This window comes from Musa acuminata, chromosome BXJ1-2, assembly GCF_036884655.1.
Source record: "Musa acuminata AAA Group cultivar baxijiao chromosome BXJ1-2, Cavendish_Baxijiao_AAA, whole genome shotgun sequence".
Taxonomy (NCBI): Eukaryota; Viridiplantae; Streptophyta; class Magnoliopsida; order Zingiberales; family Musaceae; genus Musa; species Musa acuminata.
In genome coordinates this window covers 29,050,025-29,066,042 of record NC_088328.1, presented here as the reverse complement: position 1 = coordinate 29,066,042, position 16,018 = coordinate 29,050,025, and the positions used below count along the sequence as shown (strand labels likewise).

The window sequence follows — 16,018 nt, the reverse complement described above, 5'->3', positions numbered from 1 at the left end:
TGGATTAGTGCATGAGAGTCAAACCTGACCTGCTGCTGCTATTTTAAGACTGCACCAGCAATTATAGGTGATGTCCTTTCTTGGACTCATCTATAAATTCTCATGGATGGGAAAACAACTCATTATTTAAGAAATAGTAAAAGACATTGATATATTATATCAAGACTAAACACATTGACATTGATTCATCTTACTGTTCTTAAGGAATATATATACATATATATATATATATATGTATATATATATAAATATAAAAGAGAGAGAGTTGATATTTCTTTAAAGTCAAAATTAGATATTGTCAACCATCACCTGCATGACATTAGTACAGAAATTAAAAGAGGAGGGGGAAAAAGAAAAAGGGGGAAAAAAGAAGAGGGGAGAGGGGGAAACGGTTGACCTTTTGGTAAATGCGTCCGGTTTTCCGTACGTCCCAAAGCCGCGTGGGGGCGACGCCAAAAGAATTATCGGGTGAGAGAGCGAGGGATGTCGCCCCCTTTCCACCCAATTCTAGGGTTCTCCATGGGCGACGATGGCCTCGTGGATCGAGGCGTAGGATTTGGGGTTGGGCTCCGATCCCTGCGCTGAGGGCGTCTCCCCCACCATACCATGTTCGACCCTTGCCCTCGCGATGCCTTGGTGGAACCGGAAGAGCGCCGTCTCGCCCTCCTCTTCCTCTTCGTCCCCCTCGTCCGCCGCCTCCTCCCCCGGCGGCGGCGCAATTGGCCGTAGCCGTGCGAGGGACCTCTACCTCCCGTGGAGCCGCCGCGTTGCCGTTTCTGCCGCCGGCCCCGTCTCCGCGGGCTCGACGCCGGTGTCGCGCTCGCCCAGCAATCTTGACTGCAATCCGATCCGATCGTCGTCGTCGCCGGTGCTTCTGCCGCAACCTCTTCCCTTGCCGGAGTTGGTGGCCGCAGCGGCGGCAGCCACATCCCCTCGTCCGGAGTCCACGTCGGCACCGTCGTTGGGTACGGCGCTCTCGCCCACCAACTCTGTGTGCTGCCCGCTGCCTTCTCCCAGAGATGCTTCAAGTAGATGGGAGGGTGACGAAGCTAATCATTCAGCTACGGAGTCTTCCTCCGTCGTGGAGCCGATCAATGACAGGGTTGCTTCAGCTGGTGTAGCAGGAAGGTCAGAGACTTTTTAATTCCCTTTCGAAGGGCGTATTTTTCCTGGCATACTTCGGTCCTTATATATTTTAGTAATTGAGTGAAAAGTTGGATACTCGAGTGTTTGTTTACATGATAACAAGTGACTTTGCCTAATGTGAATGTTTGCAACACTGCAAAAGGTGTATATTGTTTTGTTTTTTAGTGTTCGAACGGGTAGGATATAACCAAGTGGTAACTGGAGCCACATTTTGTTTTAGTTTTGTGGCTTTTGCTATAAGTTATTGTTCGTTTTCCTTCATGTTCCACAACCTCAGAAGCATATTCACTGTTTAACAAGTTGAGTAAAATTAAAGCTTCCAAGGGTTTTGGATTGTCATGTTGTTGCTAATATTTCAGTATTGCATCACTTATACCCAATTACCCATGTTTCAACAATATGCTCCAGTTCTTTGCTTGTTTGGTATTTACATTATTGATATTCTTTATTTGATATTCTTTCTGTTTGCTTGTTTGGTATTTACATTATTGAGTTTGTCATCTTTCATCTTTATGGGCTAAGTTTGTGTTCTCTACAGTTCCTAATGGCACTAGTACTTGAATCCATGTGTGTTTTTTTATTGTTTAGAATCTAAACAAAGAAAGTACAATGAAAAATAGGGATGACAAATTACATTGCCTAGGAAGAAGTGTATGATGGTTTATCAACAATTGTTTAAGAAACTAATAGAGCATTCTATTTTAGATTAAATGAGTGAAAATATTTGGGCAAAGGCCTGCCAGAGAACCTGTCAGAATGACAAGCAAAGTCAAGATGTTAGCTTTGGCAAATAGTTCCATGGCTGTCCATAATAGCTTTTGAAACTATATTTCTATCATTATCCCTGAGCAGCTGATGTTTCAAATAATTGTTGATAGAAAAAATCATTTGGATATTATACAAGTTCCTCAACTGTTCTAGTACTTGTGCGTTGACGACTTTGCCTTTTAGGTTACACATCATGTGCATTTTGACGTGTGGATTTCATTAGTTAAAGTTTAATCTAATTTCATAAGCTTGCTGATAATGTTTGTCATCCATGATCTCCTTGTGAAACAGTCTATTTCTTGATTATGGTTGTCAGGAAGGATCTTGCCAGTTCCTGGAGAACTAGTTGAGCAGAAATGACCACTAACGTTTCTGTATTGTGAAATTGAAGTTTAATAAGCACCATATTCAGCACTTACATGTTTTAGCAATTTTATTCAAGCTCCCCAGATGCACTTTCAAAACCAACTTACATAACGATAAATATGACTTTAAAGGTGTTTGACTTTTCACCTACGTTTGTTTTCTGGATATTAGCCACATACATTTTAACAACCTAGAGATAGCTTGTAAGTGAAACAATTTAGTAACTCCTCAAAGTTTCTAAGAGTGCATCTGCATTTGTGCCTATCTTTCCAGAAAATGGAAGATAGACTAGACTGTATCGTATGAATTATAATTCACCCCAGAAGATTTAAATTGATTTTAAAAATAAGTAAATAATGGTGAAGTTGACTCATGACACGGCCAAGTCATAAGTTTCAAGTGCCAGCCAAGTCTTAGAACAGAAGGCTTCGGGTCTAATACCTGTCCTGGAAAACATTTTTTGTGGCTCATTGACCTGGCAATGTCCATCTGAATTCATTGGAAGTCGCTGATGCAATAGTACTGGTATATTTGTGATTTTCTTTAAGTTGCCTGGTCAAAACCAGAAAATCGAGCAACATGTTAGCCACACTAGCATATAGTTGCTAGGGACAAGAACTACAGAAGATGAGAGGAGGAAAACACAAAGAAACAACACTAGGAGAAGCTCAATTTTGGCATTCCTTCTTTCCATCTCTGTTCTGCCATTACTCTCAGCTATTGGACAGGGTCAAAAAGAGAGAAAAGGAAATAAAAGAGCACAAGGTGAACAAGTAATAGGGACCACAGTCAAGCAAGAGGGCATTAGTACTTTATTATTTTTCACTTTTTCATTCCCTTTCTTGTTTCTTCTCCTTCTCTTCTTTAATTTATATGTACTTTCTTTTTCTTTTCTTTTTTTTCAATTTGATGTTTCATCTTTTCTTCTTTGCTGTTTTATTTTTTTTAATATTTCATTTTCATATGAATTCTTTTGTTTGGCTACTGAACGATTATTGTGTGTGACAGAAAGGTTCATGTAAAGAAGTTTACAGGTAAAGTGTGTTTTCAGCCTTGTCTGTGGCTTTGGAGTTTTGGTGTAACAAATATAATATTGTGTTTAAATCTTGAGATTTAAGTATAATTTTCATTTGCTTCAAAATTCAGAATATAGATAACAATTGGGATGATAAACTTTTATTTTGGAAGTTAAAATGATTTTGAACTAATGAAGTCTGAGTCTGCGTTATCATTTTCTAATTTATTCAGTAATGGTGGAGAGGGAGAACTGCATACTCAATGACCAAATAACCATATCTGATTATGGTAACTACTTAGGGGTTATAGGCGTATCCCCTAGCATGCCCTTGTAGCTGTGGGTTGTAGGGTATAGTTGTCTGGTAGTGCATTATCAGACAGCACTGCTGGTTTAGTAACCAGGCACTAGGCACTAGGTGCGAACTGTGGCTGTGGTGTTGTCCTAGAGTAGCTGTCATTGGCAATTCCACCTATCGGTGAGAATACCACTGGTGGATTTCATGTGTATACATCTGATCATTTCTTGCTCAGGTAACATCGTCACACCTTGAGGTGATCATACAATAAGAGAAACTGCAACGAGAGGCACATCCACAGTTTGTGACTTTAGCTGCTCCAATTTTGTTGATGATGATGCTTTTTAGCTCTTCAATCTGTGCATCCTGTGTAATTCATGTGGATCCTTGCAAGCTTTCATTTTATAGAATTGAATTATGGAGATTTGTCAAGATCAGATCTCTTGGTCTTCTAGCATATCTAATCATTGGATGATGATGTTTATTATCACAGTCAAGCTCCTAATCATCTCTTTAGCTTGTAAATCCCACAAGCTCTACCTTAATAGCAGCCATGCCTACCATTGTAGAATTCTGCAAGAATATAAATTACGCCTAACTTTGATACTGAACTGTTAGAATCAATCTTTCTAAGTAGGGCTCTCATCAATTTGACAATGAGAAAGACCTCTTCAGAACTCTAGGATATTTGAAAATAAAAGTCTTATTGTTGGGCAGGTAACTAAAATGACAAAGTAATACTAGAGATATTTGAAGATGCTCACAAGGTTTTTATAGACTAAAAAGACCATAATCCTTATCATATTAAAACTTCAGTTCCTGTATAGCTTTCCTATCCTCCCAATTTTTTCATTTTCACTATTCTTCCATGATATTTCATGTCACTGTTACTGTGCCCCTCAGCATCTGTAAATAATGTTGTCCCTACTTGGTATAGTTGCTCCACTGTGGACAGGATAATAGTTACTCCTCAGTTTGGCCTGACAGGATGTCCGACATTGCCTGGATTGTTCAAGTGAGGCTGATAGGCTGAGGATGAGGCTGAAGGCTGCAAAATTGTAGAAGATATGTGATGGGAGAAGTTGTGGAACTGACAAGTTAGAGGCTTATAGTAGAGGCAAAATTTCTTGCGAACCTCACATGCATAACACTTTTCTTCAGTACATTAACATGGGTTATATTGTGAATTTGCAATGATTGGATTACTTCATATTTTCATGGCCTGATGCATTTGGAACATTAACTTTGTGGATAGAGTTGTTTGCTTGGATTGAAAATTTTAAAAACTGTGCATGGTATTGACTGGTTCATTATTCTCAGCATTCTTCCAAATATTATTGGCTATTGATGTTTTCATTATATCTTTTTTGTTTATTTACTGCAAAGGTAGATGATTGGTTCATTATCCTCAGCATTCTTCCAAAGCTTGATAGCTACTTTGATAATCTAACAGGTTGGCTTTTGTTTCATGGTACATTATGGTATTTATTTGTGCTTATTTCTTGCAGTAGGTCGCCTTATCAGAATTCACGCAGAAGTCCAGAGCTTAGTGATATATCATTGAATGGATCTACATTTAGACGTAACAGAAGGATGTTTCAAGGTCCAAATTCTGTTGGAGCTGTTAACTTCAGGCTGAATATACCTGCCAAAAGTGCTCCAACTAGCGGGTTCTCAAGTCCTGTACGTAGTCCTTTATGTAGCCCTCGGAGATTGAGTAATGTAGACTTTTCCACTTTTACTATTGCAACTCCAGGGCTTCAAGTCTGGTCAGCTCCAGAGATCCCATCCACAGAAATGGTGTCAGTTTTTTCTCCACAGACCTCACCTGAAAAAATGGTTGGCAGTCCTGATCTATCACCACTCTACAGTCCATCCCCATTGCACACAAAGCTGTTTCCAGAGAACTCTGGTACATGGCATGAGAACAGTGGAAACATTAGTGTTCATCCACTTCCTTTGCCTCCAGGAGCTTCATCTCCTTCGCAATCAGGTTTTTCTCATCAGAATGCAGCAAAAGCTGATGCAATGCCAATGACAAATCAGTGGCAGAAGGGAAAGCTTATTGGAAGTGGCACATTTGGGAATGTTTATGAAGCCACCAATAGGTCAATATGTTATCCTGTTTTGTCGATGGGTGTTAAACTTCTTTCTATTGCTCTAATATGGTTTAATTTTTGATAGACAAACTGGAGCTTTATGTGCAATGAAAGAAGTTAATATAATTCCTGATGATGCCAAGTCAGCTGAATGCATAAAGCAGTTGGAACAGGTTAATTGTTCATTTCAACATATATCATTCTTATCAATTAATATAAGCATGCATAAGCCTTTCCTTGCTGATCTAGAATTGATTACTTTGTCAGATATATCTGATATGACTAACGCACAAAACTTTTACTACTAAACTATTGAGCAGATTCTAAGTGACAGGGTGCTATTTTGTGATGCTTATAGAGTATTGCTGCTATCATCCGTGGATTTTTTATTTGTTTAAGTAATTTCATATGTCTAAAGTTGGTTATATGCCGAATTATTATCCATTGTCCCCTAATTTTGCAGGAAATAAAGTTTCTTAGCCAATTTAAGCATCCAAATATCGTGCAATATTATGGGAGTGAAACAGTGAGCTTTTCTTATGTCTATACTGGGAATTTTTGTGTCACATTTTTTTACAACTTTCTGGATTTTTTCTTATTTATTATTTTAACATGCAGATTGATGATCGGCTCTACATATATCTCGAATATGTTCATCCTGGTTCAATTAATAAATATGTACGCCAGCATTGTGGAGCTATGACAGAATCAGTTGTCCGCAATTTCACTCGTCATATTCTTAAAGGGCTGGCCTACTTGCATGGAAAAAAAATAATGCACAGGTTTGTGTTTCTTTTGCTGCAAATATGTAGTCAAATCGTTGAACTTTTGTGGGTTTGCATGTAATTAGATCTCTACTTATCCGTTTACTCCTAAAAGTTTCATTTTTTTTCTTTCTCAGACTACAAGGTTACTGTGTAAGATGACTTGAACTTTTTTTGTTCAAGAATGTGTTCTGTTGCTACATCCAAAAGACAAGTGTTACTAGGATAACGGTGAACTATTTTTGTGATAATTATCACTTAGATCTGAATTGGTAAAATATTTCAGCTGAACAAAGGCGGGTCTTGTTTGATGAAGTTGTTGCTTGTGAATTAAGCCTCAGATACAAGTGATTACTTTTTTTTTCCCTCCTTTTCTCCTTTTTGATTCAGCTAAAATTCTAACTAGTTTCTTGTTAATTTGTTCATAGAAACTAGTTGGAGTTGATTATTCTTTGTTCAACTTATAAATTTGTATTAGATGTTGTGCATCCTTTTGCAGTATTTAGGTACCTATTTTTTTATGTGTTTTTTTATCTGTTTTTTGAAGAATTTTCTCCCTCATTTTGGTGAGTCTTGTTATGTTTAAATGAACATTTGAAACTTAGGCACTTTTTAGATTTAGTTATTGTTATTGTGTGGCCTTAGTTGTACTTTCTGTTGAAGTGCCTCTATAAGGTTGCTTTTCTTGCTTAGAATGATTTTTTTGATTTGTATATTTCTCTTCTTTTAATTGTAAGATTTTATATCTAGTTGGTGAATACATGGATGCAAGATTGGAGAAGCTTGTTTATGAATGGCATTGTCTTCAAGATGCCTAAAGTAGTACATGATTTGGTTTTAAATTGGTCTAGAAACTTTGAGTAGTACAGCATACTAGAACTAGATAGAACTTGCAGCTGCATGATTTGTAAATCAGTACATGTACCTTTCAAGTGTGATAGTAGTTAGAAACTTTTGGGTTTTGACTGAATTTTAAGGTCATACAAACTGTTAAGATTCTTATTCTTAGTTTGACTTCTCCTTGGTGATTGCATTTTATTCTTAATGCAAATGCTGAAATTTTTATGTTCTCATGACATACAAATGCACTAATGCATGTGACACCAAGTAGTGCCATGTTTCATTGTGACAACTGGGATGCTTAAGCATGCCCCTGCCTGGGTTTTTTGTTTGGATGCTGAGTCCTAGATTTGCAAGTTTATTCTTGGAGGTTCTACTTTCCATTTATAATATCCTGGCATCAGTAGGAATTCAAAATTGACGAATTAATCTTATTGAAATAATTATTGTTGATTTTTTCCTTAATTATTTATAAATGAATTATTAAATATTTAATGTCTATATTTATTGGTTATCATCTTGTGTCTGTATAGTCCTATAACTGCTATAAACTCAAGCTGTAGTTACCTTTCTTAGCATACATTGGTGTTTTCCAGCAAGTGATGACTCATAATTTAATATAAGAATTTATGTTGGCATCTTAAATAATGGTTCATCCAGGGATATAAAGGGAGCAAATTTGCTTGTTGACGTGCATGGCGTTGTCAAGCTTGCTGACTTTGGTATGGCAAAACATGTAAGTGTGGCCTTTTGGTTGAAACTGGCTCCAAATTTACCTACATGTCATGATATAATATTTTCCTTATCTTTGTTGCTTCTCTACTGTGGGCATCTTCTTGGATGTGTCTTGCTCCATAGATTATGAATTAAAATCCAATTACTGATCATATTCTTGATTTTTCATTGTATACTATTTAACTATGGTTTACTATATACTATTTAACTATGGTTTGTCATTGAGTTGTTTATCACAATTGCGATGATAGAACAGGTGGCTGTTCTCATAATTCTTGATGATGCATGATTGCAAAGATTGCAATTTTGGAAATTGGATCCGTGCTAGTCACTGATTGCTGACCGGACTCGTATGGGTTCGGCACACACTGGCATGGTATGCACCATGGTACCAGAAGAGAGGAGGATTAGGGAGGCCAGTGTGAGGAGGAGTTGGGAGGCCAGTGTGACATGGGGAAAGAGAAGGGTGTAGTGCGGTGGGAGATGGTGAGGGGTAGCCCTAGAAGAAAATGCTAATACAAATCTTAAACTGAACTTACTGGGTGGTAAGCTTGGTTTGTAGGGCTTATTGGGCTGTAAGCCTTGTTTTGAACAAATCCCTTGATGCTACATTTGTACTTTGATCATTTGCTGATGTTTTAGCATGGATGCACATGTACATACATACATGTTATTTGTATATAAATTCATGCAGACATTCATATATGCCATCCCTGAGTTCACAAATATATCTGTATCTGCAAGTGTTTTGAACCTTCTCTATAAATGTGACTATTAGCTTATTTCACTTTTTAAAAAATGGATCAGTTAAATGGGGCAGCTGGGGCTCTTTCATTAAAGGGATCACCATATTGGATGGCTCCAGAGGTAATTCGTTTATGCATTGCTTATTTCTTGCTGTAGTGATTATTGTATTTGGTTAAATATCTTGTTTCTTGTCTTTTATCTTTTTCTGATAAGAACACACTGATATGGAAGTGCAGTTTATATGAGTTCGGTTTCACCATTATCTAAAGTTCTAAACAATGGTTTATAAAAGATCCTTGAATTTCACAAATTTGCTTTAGCTATGCAACACAGGTTTTCAACTTTGCCTCACTATGCAATGTTTTTTTTTTGTTAAATCGATGCAAACATGTAGTAATAGTAATCATGATTTAGCTGAGCTGGACATTTGAGTTTGTGAGTTATGTGACTTGACCAAAGCCAGGCAAAATAAAGGGAGAAGGGATTTTGCACAATTACCATCTGGTATACTTCAAGGAAGCACATCCTATAGTAATCTAGTGGTCTTAACTCTAACCATTGTAGTGCAGTTTTCATAGTCAAGACAAGGAAGACATGGAATTTTGTTAGAAAGCCTATGTGCTGACTAATAAAAATAAGTGATGTACAAGTCCATTTCACTTGAAATTAGCCAAATTTAATTTTTGCTAGGTTTGTCTTGAATTACTATAGTGAATAATGCTCTGGGATCATAGTTCCATTTGTTATGTCTAATCACAATGGGGTCCAATAGAAACTTATGAAGTTATAAAAAAAAATCTTTCTAGAGGTTTGCTGTTGCTATAGCCTCAGTACCTTTTATTCACATCAAGCTTTCTTTTCATGGAGTTAACCAAGACATATAACTATTGGCTCATTACAGCCAATTTGATTAAAATTTTCCTACTTTGTTTTCTTCTAGCATAAGTTTGCGGCTACTTCCAATTGAAAAGTTTGTAGCTAAAATGTCAAAAAATTTTAATTGAACTATTGGTGATGTCCCAATGCAGAGATCAGATATATTTAGAAAGAACAAAAGGAGGAAAATTGGATGATAATAGTTATAATCATGAATTAAACAAATGTGGGTATATTGGTCATGAAGTCTCCATCAAGCACCAGTCTTGATCACAATCCTCAGAGATCTGAATCACACTCCCCTACTGGATGTTCCAATGCAGAGATCAAAATTGTTCAGAAAGAAACAAAAGGAAGAAAATTGGATGATAATAGTTATAATCATGAACTAAACAAATATGAGTATATATGTGATGCTGGTATGTAAAATGTGGATCAATGAAGAATATAGATGTGTATAAAAAAAATCAGTAGGAAATATGAGTATGGTTGGGTTCTTATGGTTAAATCCTTTTCTGAATTAAACTGATGACAGTTATAGCTATGAATAAAACAAGTGGGAGTATTTATGTTGTATTGGCATTAGATATGTGGATCAATGAGGAGTATTGATGTGTCTAAGAAAATTCAGTTGGAAATATGGATGGTTGAGTTCATGTTTGCACTTCCTGTAGAGGATATAGGAAGTCAAGCCCATGAAGAAATTTCTGTGACTATGTATATGGGATCTCATCTGATTATCTTCTAGTTGGAATGTTTCTATGAAATTGAGTTTTTAAAGAAACTATATGTTAGATGAGAAGGTTTTCTATGGAAACATGCAATACAGAACTAACATGAAAGCCTGCAAAGCCTTGCCTTGCCTATGTTTACTATATGGATACGGCCATATTATGGGTTTACTGGTTTTAAAGAGTATATTATTTGATTAAGTTAACCATGGTTATCACCTCTCACTTGCAGTTTTATGTGACCTTGATATTTCTTCTATGGTCAAGCTTACCACTTCATAGGTTTCTGGTTAGTGGTTGCCCTGTTTTTCTTATGCACCCTTTTGTAACTAATTACATGGCTTGATGTCTGTAGTGCCTATGTTGTCATGTGTTTTTATAGTTACTTAGTATTCCATCACTGAAGAAATCCTGGTGGAAGTGACCATTTTATATGTATTTTTGACTGGTATTCACAATATTCTCTCAATTTCTTAATAGTTCATGAAATTTTCCTGGAAGAATGGTTTCCTGATGTACTCGCATGTGTGCTAATTATTGCAGCCGTTTGTTGTTTTCTCCGATGCCTTATTTTCCCATGAGACCACCTCCCGCAAGAAAGTGCATCAATTCCCTTTTCTATTTCCTTCTAGTCCCATTTCAGGAACCTGCTTTACCATGTTGCATTGGCATGTGAGATTGCAGTCTCTTGTACTTGAAACATCTTTTTTTATAAATACTTCTTCCTCTTCTGAGTAGGTAAAAGTATTTAATGAAGAGGATATACTAACTCTTTCTTCCAAAGAGTGTAGTTCAGAAGCATCATGAATCTCTTCTTCAAAAAAATTGATGCATGCATAAAGCTTCATTAGAGACAAAATCAAGTCTTTAGACACACCTTTCAACTGGAGCATAATCGATGCATTTAATTTTGGAGTTCTGACCCTACTGTTGCATGCTTAATCAATTTTAACTTTGCAATTTTTGAACATCCTCTTACAGGTAGTGCAGGCTACAATGAACAAGGATATTGGTTATGATTTTGCTGTTGACATTTGGAGCTTGGGTTGTACCATCATTGAGATGCTCACAGGAAAACATCCTTGGAGTGGTTTAGAAGGCGTTAGTGTTTTTTTTAGTGAAGTTGTTTATCAATTGCTATATGTAGTTAGGATGTCTTGTGCTGTCATTTGCAAGTAACAGATGCTCCAATTTAAGCTTGTTATTGACTTATTTCTATAGATTTAATAGCTTCACTAACTTATTCAGACTAATTAGAATATACAGCCTATATGTACAGAAACATGTTTTTTAATGGTTTACAACAGATAATACTGGTTAAAGAATGAATTGCTGTCATTTTCTTGTTTAGCTAAGTTCGGACGATGGATGAGTAGAAACCTATTGTATAAAAAGACCCATGAAGTTTTACTGATCATACATTAAAACACAAAAAAAGGATAGTCAACATGGGGTCTAAGAGGGACAATGTATACAACAGTTTAATCTTACCATAGGAAATCATATTGGTGATGCTGACTTGTTTTCTTAACTGGGGTTGATTGGCTTTTAGCAAATCTGGGCTTTGAGTGTTATTTGTGTTTGCAAATGGATTATTGCTGGCTTGAGCGTGTCTTATTCCAGACTTTCTTTGGTGCACAGAGATTAGTAATTATCATATATAAAGATAGAAAATAAGAAATCATAAGTATCATAATATTTTGCCAAATATTTTAATCAGTACAATTTGATAAACAGTTAATGGGAAAAATATCCAGGTTACTTGACAAAAGAAAGTTGTTGTATCCTTTTTTAGAGATCCCTGACATAAGAATGTGCACACTTTTATTCAAAAATGAGGTCAATATTCAATTTTAGGTTGTCTGCTAAATTAGTAATTCCTGATGGGGATGTTTGTCAAGCGGTCCAAAATACTTGAGCTAAGCCTGTTGACTTATTAATATCAAGCTTCTCCAAAATTAAAGCGACGTTTTAGATGCTCATGGAGTTTTGCTAAATGACAATATCCCTGATGCCCCTATCTGATGTTCTGTAAATAACTTCTCATATGGTAGGGCTTATTTCACTAGACTTGGAAATCAGAACTCACACTTTTTTTCTGTTTCTGACCATGAATTTAGTGTCCCTAAGCCTTCCATCCATAAATTTTACTCAATAGTATTACATGAAAAATGCATTGATGTTCCTCCAGCACTCAAAATAAGATATTATCACCTGGTCATATAGACTCAGTTTGCTTCCAACATAGGTGCTCTGAAATTCTTTTCAAATTATTATTTTATAGAGGGCCTTGGTGTTATGGTAACTGTTGTTTGTTTACAACTTGGGCAGCTAGGATTTGAGTCATGGAAACAGTCTGTGTGTGTGCAGGGTAAAGCTCTAAGATTGATTCTCCCTAGACTCTCACTGGCAAGAGCCTTGGCAAGACCCTCTTACTTTTGATTTAGTATGTATTATTATAGCAATGACCCAGGATTATTCTACACAGACTGTTATTTGCTGTAGTCTTTTGAGACTGTCTTACAAGTTGATATCAGATTGCAAATAAATGCCACAAACAAATTTCTTGAGATTGTGTTGTTCAGCAATTGAAATCATAGATATTTTGAGTTTCTTTATGGTTGCCATGGATAGCGATGAGTCAATTTGGGTTGCAGTCATTGGCATTTGATGATAAAATATGGCAGGATGAATAGAAAATGTTATAAGGGACACCTGTCTATTCAATTAATTGCCTAGAAATTCCACCTTCAAACAATCATTTGTCTCTTGGTTGAAGTGGTGCTAACAAAAAATGAGTACAGTGGATCAGGTATAAAATCCGACCAACTAAAAAGGTACTTGAATTTAAAATGTATCTAGGGTCCTGCTTATTACCCAAATCAGTTGAAGTGAGTTGGTAGATCTGGGTATCCTTCTCTAGTTAGTATCAGGAATGACAGTGGATAGGATATTTGAGAATCTCATCCTACCATATCCCGAACCCTACCATCTAGGTATCAGGACTTGAACCTGACTCAAATGCCTACTCCCATATGTGATTCATGGGTATTCGAGATTCAAGACTGGTTTAAGCGGACCAGGTAGACTCAGGTAGCCAAAAAAACCTTATTTCTGCCGTCGACATCAACAAGAAGCATTGATTGTTTTTAAGTGGACTAGAATAATTTTGCATATATTATTAACTATAAAGAAGCCTAATTTCTTGTTATAAAGGGTTTTTAATATAATAATACATATTAAACCATGCAATTTTAGATGACTGATTTATGATGCACTTTTTCTTTTTCTTCACTTCATCGGGGTCTGCATTTTATTGCTATCTGTTTATGTTGATCACAGGCTGCAGCTATGTTCAAAGTCTTGCATAGAGACCCACCAATACCTGATTCATTGTCCAATGAGGGAAAGGACTTTCTGCGGTGTTGCTTTCGGAGGAATCCTGCAGACAGGCCAACAGCCAACATGTTGCTTGAACATCAATTCGTAAAGCACTCCCACCACTACAATGTTCATGGTTCTCTACAGGCATTTGCAGGGATTAAAATTATAGTAAGTCTAAGTCCTTCCATTACTTCTGCAAGTAAATCTTAACCTTATTATGTATTAAATGGACTGGAATAACTGTTTTGGTCATAATAGGATAATAGTATCAGTCCACGAGACAAAAGTAAATCAAGAAGCGAATCTTCTGTGAAAGGAAAACACCCAACTAATGGGTAAGCTTGTTGCCTGTGAAGTTACAGTAACTTGTTTAACTTATGTTTCATTAGAGCTACAAAATGTTGATTTCTCTTTAGGGAATATGGTCGCTCTCATCCTGAAACTTCTGAGGCAGCAACCTGTCGCACTTCACTTCGTTCTGCACCTGAAATTGCTTCTAGTTCATCTGCTTACACAAATTATACTATACTGAGTTCAGCTGGCTCTTCTGTGAATGTTCTGAATGCCGTGCATTCGGCTGCTGGAATTCTCCAGCCCTACGTGTTACCCAGGCCTCACGCGAAAGAAGCTGTGGATCTCTCTTGATATGACTGCTGTGCAGGGTCAGGCCCAACTTGTTCTGAAATCACAGGTAATGAATATGACAACCTGCATAGAAAGATGAGATCATTCGAGATAAATTGGTTGTTTACAACTTACCATCAATACTCCTTCATGTAGCTCCTGTTTTTTCAATCTGAGACTGAGAAGGTATTTGCTTTTAACCACGATGGTGCGGGGGCTTTGTAAATGTTGGCCTGTGGATCCTCCAAATTAGCTTGGTCGATGTATGCATCTTTTGCAGTCCGGATGGAGAGCTGCCTGTTGTATGCTACTTGTGTTGTGTTCAATAGTGAAGCCAAATTCAGGTGGACAAAGTTCCCAATGTGATTGTTTGATAGCTAGTCTGTACCTCTCTATACAGCAATTGAAAGTAAGAGATTGAAGGGTTATAGTTACACCTGATCTCCAATGTTACAGCAAATGACAGTCCTCTCCTTTCTTCTTTGTTTTGCCTGGTAACACCTATTCTCCTCGGGATAAGCATTTGCAACGCCCTCAGTCTATAAGCTCGAAATAAGACATTTCAACTCGTCTTTTCAACGCTAATTATATATTGTTGTAGTTAAGTTGTAGTTTGTTAATTTCAGCATCGCAATGGTTTTTATGTATTTATTGTTTACCCGTTCTGCTTGCGGCCATTTTTACAGTTCAGCATTGCCTTCAATTTTCTTGAAAACAATTTCATAGCAAAGGTTTGAAGCAGGTTTTTGAGGTTTGGCTTTTAGGAAAGGTATGATCATCTTTGAGAGATTTGAAACGACGACGACGGACACCAATTATATATCCTTTGACAGTTGTCTTCTGAACTAGATTTGATCCAACCGAGTCAATGATTTGCAGGGTTTTTGCTGATTCAATTACGATTTGGTTCCAAATCGATAAAAGAAAAAAAATTGTGGGGGATGATGCCGCAAAAGAAAAAAAATCGATAAAATATAGCTATATATAGCTATATTTTAAACATAGCTAACAATCAGACTAAAATATATAGCTATATTTTAAACATAGCTAACAATTTAAATAACTAAATAGTGGGGGATGATGTCGTAAAAGCGATTGGAGTTGATGTAGAGGAAGGGAGCGTTGGTCAAGAGGCTGAGCTCCATAGGAAGGTACTTAGTGATATCAATGCTGTTAAGGTTAACGACATTGATCGAGGGGTCATCAAGCATCATAGTGCAAAAGATGTGATAGTCGCACACGTCTAGATTGACCTAGTTATGTGACGAAGGCAGGGACAAAAGATGTCGTGATAGTCGCACACGTTTGGATTGACCTAGTTATGTGATTGGTAATAGTAATGTCGATCTCAACATCGAACTCATAATCATTAGAGAGGTCTCCCTTCTCCAAGAGGGCCAGGAGCTGATGGTGTGCAATGAAGATAGTCTCGACATTAGAGAAGGCCGAGAAAAGGGACGAGAGAAAAGAAAAACAAAGCAAGATAACGAAATCGAAAAGGAGGTAGTCTCGACATTAGAGAAGACCGAGAGAAAAGAGAAACAAAGCAAGATAACGAAACCGAAAAGGAGATAGTCTCGACATTAGAGAAGGTCGAGAAAAGGGATGAAAGAAAAGAGAAACAA

At 37.0% G+C, this 16,018-nt stretch overlaps 1 protein-coding gene across 3 annotated transcripts; it reads left to right on the top strand.

Annotated features, from left to right (window-relative positions):
- Nucleotides 1-389: 389 nt before the first annotated feature.
- On the top strand, nt 390-14,827 carry LOC135608060 (mitogen-activated protein kinase kinase kinase 5-like). 3 transcript variants are annotated; one of them, XM_065100487.1, is made up of 12 exons: nt 390-1,128; nt 5,102-5,701; nt 5,778-5,865; nt 6,156-6,218; nt 6,311-6,474; nt 7,957-8,032; nt 8,839-8,898; nt 11,367-11,486; nt 13,728-13,937; nt 14,028-14,104; nt 14,186-14,460; nt 14,550-14,827. In XM_065100487.1, exons 1-11 carry the CDS (start codon nt 629-631, stop codon nt 14,412-14,414), a joined length of 2,187 nt encoding a protein of 728 aa, XP_064956559.1. In that variant the 5' UTR covers nt 390-628; the 3' UTR covers nt 14,415-14,460; nt 14,550-14,827. The 3 variants fall into 3 exon arrangements, with proteins under 3 accessions (XP_064956559.1, XP_064956573.1, XP_064956566.1); XM_065100494.1 differs by having other exon boundaries at nt 434-1,128; nt 5,105-5,701; XM_065100501.1 differs by lacking the exon at nt 11,367-11,486.
- Nucleotides 14,828-16,018: the final 1,191 nt, after the last annotated feature.